Source organism: Salvelinus fontinalis, chromosome 3 (assembly GCF_029448725.1).
Source record: "Salvelinus fontinalis isolate EN_2023a chromosome 3, ASM2944872v1, whole genome shotgun sequence".
NCBI lineage: Eukaryota > Metazoa > Chordata > Actinopteri > Salmoniformes > Salmonidae > Salvelinus > Salvelinus fontinalis.
The window spans coordinates 49879702-49892251 of NC_074667.1; the positions used below are offsets into that span (position 1 = coordinate 49879702).

The window sequence follows — 12550 nt, forward strand, 5'->3', positions numbered from 1 at the left end:
GGGAAAAATGACAAGAAGGAAGTCCATTTGTGTGAGAATTTGTACTCCTAGAAGGGTTCATGAAGGTGTAAGGGTGTGCTGTTAATGTCCTTCCCTCATGGACTTCCTGTGTGGAGTCCTTCAAGGGCAGTCTGCTGGAATAGTTTGTTAGTGGTGTTGGAAAACAACAATGAGAGAGAGAGAGACACAGACAGACAGACAGACAGACAGACAGAGACAGACAGACAGACAGACAGACAGACAGACAGACAGACAGACAGACAGACAGACAGACAGACAGGCAGAGGCAGAGAGATGGACAAGGAGTGAGAGAACATAGTACCCGCAAAGTTTAATAAGATGTGTGTCACGGCAGGTACTAAATTACAGGAAGAGACGAGGGGTAAGTTTTGTTAAGTAAGGGTGTATTTCACAACCAGTCAGCTATCTTTGACAGGTTCTCCATCCTTGAATTGTACTAGTTATTGAAAGCAAATAGCTAGAAAACACTGGACTTGACTGTAAGCTACATGCATGCAGTGCCTGATTCTCAAAACATGGGACTTTGATATAGGTGAAATACAATAAAACTGGGTTGTGTCTGTCAGTGCATGTAGTTTTTTGATCAATTAATTCATTGATGAACATTAAATGATGATCATGCCATATAAGTGTAGAACAATACGTCTCTATATTCCAGTCAGGAAGATACTATTGTTCCTACAGTGTGTTCCCTATGGCTTTGTTGTTTTCCCAGTAGATAGCCATCTGCATATTACAGAGTTTGAGACAAATCTGCAGTTTTTCTCTTGACAAATAAAAACAAAGGCTAAGGGATTGCTTTTTATATATCTATACAACCAAAATTCAACCAAATGTTTAATATGTTATGGAAATATGATTCTAGGTAGGTATTGCAACTTCATCTACTACTTCAATTACTATTGAGGTTGAACATTGTATTTGGACTGAATTTAATCACACTTTTCTCTCCTTTTCTTTCCAGATTTACAGAAGCGACTCCAAGTTCCCCAACCAAAGATCTGCAGTCACCTAACGATCAAGGTACAGTCCAAACTGATGCCAAAGCCTTGTCCCTCTACCCGGGGTCCCAAACCTCCCATCGCCCCAAAGCCCAGATCCTCCTTGTCTGAGACAGAGCAAGAGGAGGAGCAGTGCCCCCCTCACGGTCTGAGCAATGGAGACCTGACCTCCTCAGAGGAGGAACCTGAGGACCCCCAGGAGGTGGCAAAGGACCACGTAACCCACCCCACAGAACACAACCAGGAGGAAGCAGAACCAGAAGAAAACCTCGATGACATCAGAGATGATGAAGGGGGGAGTGAACAGGAGGAGAAGGGGGATGAGGTAGAGAGAGAGGGAGAGGCGTTGCCCGATGCAGCCCCAATGGATAACACTAGTGCTACTGATACTCACATTGCAGTAGAGGAGGAAAACTCTAAAGAAACAGATGACTTGAACCTTGAGAGTGACAATAATGACACATCTGTGGACCCTGAAGATGTTTTGATGCAGTGTCTCTCAGAGTGTGAGAGAGGGGATGAAGAAGCAGAGTGTGTCAAAAAGCGGAGGGAGGAGGAACAGATTTTATCTGAAGAGACTGAAACAGCCGAGGAGCCTACTGGATGTCCAGAAGAAGATGTAAAAGAACCAGACACAGAGGATTATGATCATGGGAACTTCCCCAGGCAACCTGCCACAGACACTAACAGTGGGCTTGAAGATGAGGACAGGTCCCCTGGTGGATATTTGCAGTGCAAGGTACCCACTGATGAGGCTGAGGAAGAAGCAGAGGTTCTCTCACTGGGAGCACACTGCTGTACACACGCACCCGTCTGTGAGGAGTATCCCTACGACGTGATTGGCCCTTCAGATGAGCCTGTTTACACATGTGACACTGGTGAGCCCGGTGACACAGGCGTGTGGCAGCCCGAGCGTGCAACCAAGGACCCCTCTGGGCGTTTCCGTTTCTCTGGCAGCACTGAGGATATGTTTGGGCCTTACTCTGTCATTGAGGCGGTGCCTGCTGACAGGATGCGCACCGCTGAGCCTGATGTGAATCACGACGATACATGCTGTGGTGACAAACCACACACTCCAAGGGAGATGGACACAGGAGGCACCTTTAACCAAGAGCCTTATTATGTGTCATCGGACGACGTGGCAGAGCTAGAGGATAAACAGAAACTCTCAGAAGAGTGTGAGGTCCAGGACAGTCCTGAGCAATCCAGACAAGACAGAGAAACAGCTAAGGAGGGTATGGATGAATACGCAGACATCGATGACTCCCTCTGCCCAGAGGCCCATGATTTTCAGCATCTGGAGGGTGCCTCATCAGAGGACTATGTGGAGATTGGGGACGATGATGAGACGGATGACACCGAGAGGAAGCAGATCAGAGGGAGGAGTATGAGAGAGAGAACAGCCAAGCGTGAGCAGGCTTTCTCCAGCCAGCGGAACAGCTGCCAGCCCCGTCTCAGGCTGTGTAACATCACAGTGCCAGCAGACTTGGACCGGACCCGTACCCCGGAGCTCACCAACAGGGTGGTGTTCGCCCACACCACAGAGGCCTTCGAGGAGGACATTGAGGAGCTGGACGGCCACATCGTGCCTTATTACGAGGACTCCAACTCAGATAGTGAGGAGCACATCTATGAGGAGGCTGGCTTTGACTCTGATGGGGAGAACTTTATCTCTAAGAGCATTGTGACGCGGTCACGCTCCTACTCTGGAAAAGTTCCGGGTTATGTCCCTGAGACGGTTCCTGAGGAGACATCAGAGTACCAGAGTACTCATGACTACTGTACTGTGGCCTTAGACCAAAATGGAGAACCTCTGGTACGTCCTGAGCAGCCTGAGATCAACAGACTCATCCCCTCTCTGAAGCCACGCCGCTTCCTACTATACCCACGCTCATACTCCGTAGAGGGTCAAGAACTGTCATCAGGCGCTCACACAGAGGCTGACCAGTCGCTGAAGGAGGAAGACAGGATGAAAAGGACAGATGACACCCTCTGTCTGCCATGTGTTGTCACTTCTTCTGGAAGCTTTTCTCAACAGAGCCACCAGTCATCCAGCGACATTTCCACGCCTTCTCTGGTGGACATTCCACCTCCCTTTGAATTGGCTTACATCACCAAGAGACCCGTCACTAAAAGCTCCCCATCCCTCCTGGGCAGCGTCTCTCCTGAGTCCACAGACAACAAGCCCAAGAAGAAGAAGTCCTCATTCAAGCGCTTCCTGGCCCTGAAGTTCAAGAGGAAAATGGACACTAAAGGCTTTGGTGATGGTAGCAGCCGCTCCTCGCGCTCCTCCTCTGAGTCCAGCCACCACGGGCCAACAAGAATCCTAGATCGTAGGAGCACTGGCTCCCCTCAGCCCCAGTCCCAGTCTCGCATGTTAAAGCCCCAGCAGCGCCCTCCAGACCTGCCCTCAACCTTCCTGCCCTACAAAGATCACAGGAAAGGAGACCCTAAAGCCTACGGAAGCAGGGGCGTGTCCAGGGTAGAGTCCTTCGAGGAGCGCTCCCGTCGCCCCCTCATGCCCCTCCCCCTGACCAAACCCCGCTCCATCTCCTTCCCCAATGCAGACACATCAGACTATGAGAACATCCCAGCTATGAGCTCTGACTATGAGAACATCCAGATCCCCCCTGGAGGGAGACCCACCAGATCCATGACTGTCACAGAGTTCTTTGAGGACCCCAACCGCATGGTGGCCCCCTCTAATGACAACGATGGCTATGTGGATATGAACAGCTTCCCTGGGATCGACAGCAAACCCCAGTCACCTGAGCAGGAGCCTGAAAGGTACAGTAATTCAGAGAGGGCTCTTCCGCATAGTACTCTCCACACACTGTTTTCTAGTGAACTGGTTTGGACAGGCTCCTTCAGTTCAACATTGCAATCTCCAGACCAGCTGATAGATAACTGTAGCTCAAAGGAACAGCGGGCTCCTGGCTGACCACACTTCTCTTTTTTGGAGAGTGTTGTGTTCTGTGAGAGATGAGCAGCCTGCTGTGCTGAGGCTCATTGGGTTTGGGAAGATGGACAATGCTTGTGGGAGAGCTTATCCCACTTTCTCATTTTCTGGATTTCAAGGTCACACCTGGTTTCATACAGTATATTTTTTATTTATTTTACATTTATTTAACTAGGCAAGTCAGTTAAGAACAAATTCTTATTTTCAATGACGGCCTAGGAACAGTGGGTTAACTGCCTGTTCAGGGGCAGAACGACAGATTTGTAACCTTGTCAGCTCGGGGATTTGAACTTGCAACCTTTCGGTTACTAGTCCAACGCTCTAACCACTAGGCTACCCTGCCGCCCCATATGTTTGATGGGATGGAATAGCTCACAGACACTGAACACTGTAGACAGAGCTTTATGAGAGAGAGAGACAGAGAGACAGAGACACAGACAGACAGACAGACAGAGAGAGAGAGAGAGAGAGAGAGAGAGAGAGAGAGAGAGAGAGAGAGAGAGAGAGAGAGAGAGAGAGAGAGAGAGAGAGAGAGAGAGAGAGAGAGAGAGGAGAGAGAGAGAGAGAGGAGAGAGAGAGAGAGAGAGAGAGAGGAGAGAGAGAGAGAGAGAGATGAGAGAGAGGAGAGGAGAGAGAGAGAGAGAGAGAGAGAGAGAGAGAGAGAGAGAGAGAGAGAGAGAGAGAGAGAGAGAGAGAGAGAGAGAGAGAGAGAGAGAGAGAGAGAGAGAGAGAGAGAGGTAGGAGTAGATTGGTATAATTGCTCTCCTGTCCTTGACACCTGTGGTTAAGTTTAGGATCGCTTTTATTAAAGGCAGTTTCCCCGATTGCCTCTCTTTCATTGAGCCCTGGAGGGGTGGGGATATTTACAACAGGGCCGAATAGAGATAGGAGGAGGACTCACTGGGACCTGCTAGAACCAAATCTCTCTGTTCTCAGCCACTACTCTCTACAGCCACCTCAGGTCACCCTCCAGTCACATTTAGACACCTGTTTGATTGGTGGCTATGTTTTCATATGGACAGAACATTTCTACAGGCCTCTTTTATTCAGTTTCACAGCAATTCCTGGGAATTTATGGTTGCTTCATGTAAAGCTGCTTATTTCACACTTATTGTGATCATTTTAATTAATTATTTATATTTGGAAAGTTTTGCCTAGATGGAGTGTTCTATTAACATTCAATTACAGTATATTTCGATTCATAGAATAATTCAGCAATATGGCACGAGGGGGTGTGGTATATACCCAATATACCACGGCTAAGGGCTGTTCTTAGGCACGCCGCATCGCGGACTTGGCCATATACCACAAACCCCCGAGGTGATTCATTGCTATTATAAACTGGTTACCAACGTAATTAGAGCAGTAAAAATTAAAGCTTTGTCATACCCGTGGTATATGGTCTGATATACCACGGCTGTCAGCCAATTAGCGTTCAGGGCTCGAACCACCCAGTTTATAATGTTGCTTATTTCCCATGCATAGTTGTAAGAGGCTACAGTAGGGCATGTATCTTTCCTCTCCCCCAGAGCAGGATATTTTTCAGCTGGTGACGTTATCGATTGGGCCCATTGTGTGGTGGTGGTCTGAAATCTCAGGCCCTACTCACTGATCTAAAGGGGACTATCTGTCCTGTCGCCTCGCCTCGGCCGCATTCTCCCTGGAGATACCTCTGTTGCCGTGGATGCTGTGTCTGTTTTGTTTCATTTTGCTGTGTGTGTGTGTGTGTGTGTGTGTGTGTGTGTGTGTGTGTGTGTGTGTGTGTGTGTGTGTGTGTGTGTGTGTGTGTGTGTGTGTGTGTGTGTGTGTGTGTGTGTGTGTGTGTGTGTGTGTGTGTGTGTGTGTGTGTGTGTGTGTTTGTGTATGTCTGCATTCGAATGTTAGGGTGTGTGTTTGTATTTGCCTGCCAAGCTAATGCTGAAGGGTTGACATTGCCACTGTCCGGTGGACCGATGATGGCAGGGTGATTTATTGAGCATGTATTCAGAAGTTACACTCTTCTCTCACCACCCAATAGAGAGGAGCGAGACTGTTAAGGGCAAAGGGACAGTGGGCTGAAGTAAGACAATGGGATAATGCCCACATAAGAAGGCAAATAGTTACCACAAAGTTAGAATGTTGCAACAGTATCTTTTTTACACCAGATTTGATTAATGTACAACACAGGTCTCACACTGTTTAGCATAGAAAGGCAACAAAAAAACACATTTTGGTTGTAAGTGTAAACTAAGGCAGGGTAAAGAAATGCAAAGTAAGAATTGATGCAGACATTAATGAATGTGTGTGCCTGTTTAAACTAGGGTGCTGCTGGATCAGAGCTGGAGCTCACCGGGACAGACTGAGACTGTCTTGCCCTTGCCAACATAGCTGTATAGGGACAAACAGAAGAGTGAGCTCTGTGAGAAAGCATCATGTCAGAAAGGAAGGCGTCTTGACTGTGCTTGTGTTCTTTTCAGAGGGCAGTCAATGTGCTTATGCAGTACCAGTAGGATCATCAGCACCAATGAACTAATGTCATCCCACTGGAATAACTTCACAACAGACCAAACCACAATAGTCAAGATAATATATATACAGTGTACATACTGTATATATTGTGCAGGTCTTGTTATAGATTTATATATTTGTTCCATCTGCAACATATGCAAATATATTCTTAGAGAGAGTGAGAGAGACCTGCCAATTATACACACACACACTCACCGGACAGTTTATTAGGTACAGCACCCCGTTCATGAACATGGATTGCTCCTACAGACAGTGAGTCACGTGGCCGTGGCTTGCTATATAAAGCAGGCAGACAGGCATCATGACATACTGTTTGATTGAACACTGGAATGGGCAAAACGAGTGACCTAAGCGACTTTGAGCGTGGTATGTTTGTCGGTGCCAGGTGCGCCGGATCCAGTATCTCAGAAACGGTCGCCCTCCTGGGCTTTTCACACACGACAGTGTCTAGGGTTTACTGTGAATGGTGCGATAAACAAAAAAACGTCCAGTCAGCAGCAGTCCTGTGGGCAAAAACAGCTTGTTGATGAGAGAGGTCAAAGGAGAACAGCAAGAATGGTGCAAGCTATCAGACGGGCCACAGACAGATAAATAACGGCGCAGTACAACAGTGGTGTGCAGAACAGCATCTCGGAATGCACAACTCGTCGATCCTTGTCACAGATGGGCTATTTCAACAGACGACCACACCAGGTTCCACTCCTATCAGCTAGAAGCAAGAAGAAGCAGCTCCAGTGGGCACGCGATCACCAACACTGGACAACTGAGGACTGGAAAAACATTGCCTGGTTTGATGAATCCTGGTCCCTGTTGAGTCATGCTGATGGCAGAGTCAGGATTTGGCATCAACAGAATGAGTTTATGGACCCATCCTGCCTGGTACAAGCAGGTGGCGGTTTTGTAGTGGTGTGGGGAATGTTTTCTTGGCACAAGTTAGGTCCCTTGATACGAATTGAGAAATAAACGTTTCCGACACTTTGTAGAATTCATGCCCCGAAGAATTTGGGCTGTTCTGTAGGCAAAGGGGGGGTCCAAGCTGGTTCTAGATGGGTGTACCTAATATACTGGACAGTTTCCAGTGTACATACTGTATATATTGTGCAGGTCTTGTTATAGATTTAAATATTAGTTCCATCTGGAACACATGCAAATATAGTCTTAGTGAGAGACCTGCCCATTATTCTTATTTATGGTAAAAAGCTTTACTCGACCTTGAGATACAGCAGCTTGATGGGTAAATCCCTAGTGCAGCCTGTACTAATAGTTCCTCTTTGCCTCTGTGCTGTGTTCTGTTAGTACTACTCAGAGAGCCGTCCTGAGTGCATTGTTGTAGAGGGCGGTGGCTGTCCGCTGTGGCGAGGTGGCCGGGTGGACTACAGGTCTGTTGGGCGGCAGGGCTGCTGGGTTTTGGGGCTGCAGGGAAGGGTGTGGGCACTGCAGGCCTGGAGCCAGGCCCTCTGAGGTCATCCCCAGGTCATCCCCAGGGAGGAAGAGTCCTGCCTTAAAGCCTTCCACACCGCTCTGCTGGATGCAGGATAAGGTCAGAGGGAAGGAGACAAGGGTGAGTGGGTAGGGGAAGACTGAGGAGATCAGGGTCACCAGTGCTGGATTGTGTGTGTGTGTGTGTGTGTGTGTGTGTGTGTACGTACGTACAGAAGACGAGGTCTTATCAGGAATGTAAGGTCTGAACTAGAACTAGAATGTTCTGATGTCTTCACTGGTAGAAGAGAGGAGGGGTTACTGGTTTGTATTTTCCAGTGATGAAGACATGGATGTCTTATGGTATGGTGGGTTTTCTAAAAAGGTTCAACATTGAGCACCTTTTGAATCTTTTGGCATTCAGGTCCAAAAAGTAACTTTCTGACCACTTCTACAAAGGGCAAATATGAATGGAAGATTTTGTTCAAATCAAAAGGGGTGCTGTCAAAAAAGTGATTCAAATCAAATGGATTTACTTCAGGGCAAGGCGGCATATGCCACACCACGTTTTAATCGTGTGTAGCAGTGCCACACCACGTGTTTTTTAGACCGATTTGCCACATGATTTGCCAACTCAGCACAATTTCTCTGTCCTTCACATGGGACTTCTGGCTGCAGGCTGTTAAGGTGTCTTGACCATTCAGATTCACATAAATTGCAGGTCGCATGGGTCGGGCACAACGCTCAAGGCGTTATCTCCACTTTCCTCTGGTATTTATTTAGCAAGCGTGATAACACATCACTCCCGACAGACACAAGCAAAAACTCTTCCATAAATGTAGCAGCCGATACACCTAAGCATTAGCCATGTGACATGCTGTATTGTATGGAAACAAGACAATTATTTAGTCTGATTAACTGTAGGCTACTAACAACAGCAACTGCATAGTCTAGCCTTCTATGTACCTCTGGCCGGGGTAAATGGAGCGGTAAAGTTGTGTATTTATAGCCCTTTTATTTGTAAGAAAATGTGAATGGATGAAAATGTGGTTTATATTAAAACTTGGACTGACTAGTTTACTTCTACTTTTTCAATCCAGAATTATTAACTGGAATGAATCAACAAACGCAATAGCTGACATGGACTGTGACTTAATGTTTTATTAAGCCTACAGTTGCAGGGATGCAAACCTGCATAACGCATGCTTAGCCCTGTGAGTTGTATTGTCCAATCATGTTTCTTTCTCTGTGTCTGTATATAGGAAACCTTCTAGTCCTTTCAAATATAATTAATATGAACAAGTACAAGTTTGCTACAGTTTGACAGGGTTTTCATTCTCCCCAAGGCCAGGAGTTTGTCCAGGAGTTTTTTTTTAACTATTTGACCTGATTAGAAAAACTCTGGTCCCATCAAAGCCCATATTAAAATGTTTTACAACAGATAATTGACGTCATACTCTACAAGGTCCAGAGTTTTACCTGGTTAGGTTACCAGATCAGCAAAAACTACCGGCCCCAGAATTGTTTCTGTTGCCACACCACTCTGGGATCTGTGGTGCCACCTCTGATTTACCCTAATGTAAAGAGCAAGTGGGATCCAGTCTTGACAATTTCAACAGGGTGCTCACAGTATGACATGACACAGGCCCCACTCAAAAGACAAATAGCCTCTCAAATGCTCTTCTGTTGTTTGTGTGGATGCTCTATCATGGCAGTCACGGTCAGGGGCCAGGATCTTAGCATGCCACCTCATACAACACTGTCAGACATCTAGCAGAGTAACAGCCATAAGTCAAACATAATGGTCAACATAAGCAGAACAAAACAATTAAAACTGTTCTTGTGTCTTTATATCCCCATCTGCGTTTACATTTCCCTCGTTGAGTCAACTAATGACACTATTTCAACTTTTCCTGTTTTCTTTAATAGCACAATTACGAGTACAGAATAGCACCTGACCTGTGAATGCACAGAATACATATTTAAATGCTCAATGTTTAGCCCAATTGAATTACATATTACAGTTGAAGTCGGAAGTTTACATACACCTTAGCCTAGCCAAATACATTTAAACTCAGTTTTTCACAATTCCTGACATTTAATCCTAGTAAAAATTCTCTGTCTTGGGTCAGTTAGGATCACCACGTTATTTTAAGAACGTGAAATGAAAAGAATAATAGTAGAGAGAATTACTTGTTTCAGCTTTTATTTCTTTCATCACATTACCAGTGGGTCAGAAGTTTACATACACTCAATTAGTATTTGGTAGCATTGCCTTTAAATTGTTTAACTTGGGTCAAACGTTTCGGGTAGCCTTTCACAAGCTTCCCACAATAAGTTGGGTGAATTTTGTCCCATTTCTCCCAATTTTGTCCCATTCCTCCTGACAGAGCTGGCGTTGTCCTTATTGTTGTCCTTAAAACTTCTTAGGGCTAGGCACCTTTTTTCTAAATATCTGCCTGACTGACATGCCCAAAGTAAACTGCCTATTGCTCAGGCCCTGAAGCCAGGATATGCATATAATTGGTACCATTGCAAAGAAATCACTTTGAAGTTTGTAGAAATGTTAAAATAATGTAGGAAAGATTGTAACACAATAGATATGGTAGGAGAAAATCCAAAGAAAAAACAACCAGAAATGTTTTTTTTGGAGAGACCAAGCTCTTACAATGGAAGGTATAGGGGCATACTGAATTCTAGCTCCCAGTGTAATTCCTATGGCTTCCTCAGGGTGTCAGCAGTCTATGTTCAAGGTTTCAGGCTTTTAACTTCCAAAACGAATAAGAAATATGAGTTTTAGTACATGGACACAGTCTTGGAAATTCGTGTTTGGGTGCACGATAAAGACAAGACGCACCTGCTAAAATCGGTTTCCTATTGAACATACTTCTTTCCATAAGAAATATTTTAGGGTATCTGAGGAGTAAATAGAAATGTATTTTGACTTGTTGAAACAAAGTTTAGAGGTAGATTTTCTGATTCCTTTCTTTGCATGTTGAACGAGTGGATTACTCAAATCGATGGCGCCAAATAAACAGACTTTTTGGCATATAAAGAAGGATTTTATCAAACAAAACGACACTACATGTTATAGCTGGGACCCTTTGGATGACAAATCAGAGGAAGATTTTCAAAAAGTAAGTGAATATTTAATCGCTATTTGTGAATTTATGAAACCTATGCCGGTGGAAAAATATTTTGATGTGGGGCGCCGTCCTAAAACAATCGCATGAAATGCTTTCACTGTAATGGGTACTGTAAATTGGACAGTGCAGTTAGATTAACAATAATTTAAGGTTTCAACCGATATAAGACACTTGTATGTACCTAAATGTTTAATATCCATAATTTTTATGATTATTTATTTTAATTGTGCGCCCTCCAGTTTCACCAGAAGTTGTCCCACTAGCAGGACGGCCATTTTGCCACAACTTTGGAAGTATGCTTGGGGTCATTGTCCATTTGGAAGACCGATTTGCAACCAAGCTTTAACTTCCTGACTGATGTATTGAGATGTTGCTTCAATATATCCACATCATTTTCATCCCTCGTGATGCCATCTATTTTGTGAAGTGCACCAGTCCCTCCTGCAGCAAAGCACCCCCACAACATGATGCTGCCAACCCCGTGCTTCACGGTTGGGATGGTGTTCTTCGGCTTGCAAGCATCCCCCTTTTTCCTCCAAATATAACGATGGTCATTATGGCCAAACAGTTCTATTTTTGTTTCATCAGACCAGAGGACATTTCTCCAAAAAGTACGATCTTTGTCCCCATGTGCAGTTGCAAACCGTAGTCTAGCTTTTTTTATGCCGGTTTTGGAGCAGTGGCTTCTTCCTTGCTGAGCAGCCTTTCAGGTTATGTCAATTTAGGACTTGTTTTACTGTGGGTATAGATACTTTTGTACCTGTTTCCTCCAGCATCTTCAACAGCAAGGTCCTTTGCTGTTGTTCTGCGATTGATTTGCGCTTTTCACACCAAAGTACGCTCATCTCTAGGAGACAGAACAAGTCTCCTTCCTGAGCGGTATGACGAGTGTGTGGTCCCATGGTGTTTATACTTGCGTACTATTGTTTGTACACATGAACGTGGTACCTTCAGGCGTTTGGAAATTGCTCCCAAGGATGAACCAGACTGATGGAGGACTAAAAAAATGTTTCATAATGTTCTGGGATCTTAACTGATTTATTTTGCTTTTCCCATGATGTCAAGCAAAGAGGCACTGAGTTTGAAGGTAGGCCTTGAAATACATCCACAGGTACACCTCCAATTGACTCAAATGATGTCAATTAGCCTATTAGAAGCTTAAAGTCATGACATCATTTTCTGGAATTTTCCAAGCTGTTTAAAGGCACAGTCAACTTAGTGTATGTAAACTTCTGACCCACTGGAATTGTGATACAGTGAATTATAAGTGAAATAATCTGTCTCTAAACAATTGTTGGAAAAATGACTTGTGTCATGCACAAAGTAGATGTCCTAAACGACTTTCCAAAACTATAGTTTATTAACAGGAAATTTGTGGAGTGGTTGAAAAACTAGTTTTAATGACTCCAACCTAAGTGTATGTAAACGTATGACTTCAACTGTATATACCCCATCAAATCCTTGGAAAATGGGGACATGTACGCAGGTCTTTTAAT

General features: G+C 45.0%; 1 protein-coding gene across 3 annotated transcripts in view; it reads left to right on the top strand.

The window, feature by feature from the left end:
- LOC129851044 (FYVE, RhoGEF and PH domain-containing protein 5-like) overlaps positions 1-12550 on the top strand; it is a 61067-nt gene that overhangs the window by 1208 nt on the left and 47309 nt on the right. For all 3 annotated transcript variants that reach the window (XM_055917211.1, XM_055917212.1, XM_055917213.1), the window contains exon 2: positions 986-3809. In XM_055917211.1, the coding sequence (XP_055773186.1) occupies positions 986-3809 (2824 nt within the window). The remainder of the gene's footprint in view (positions 1-985; positions 3810-12550) is intronic.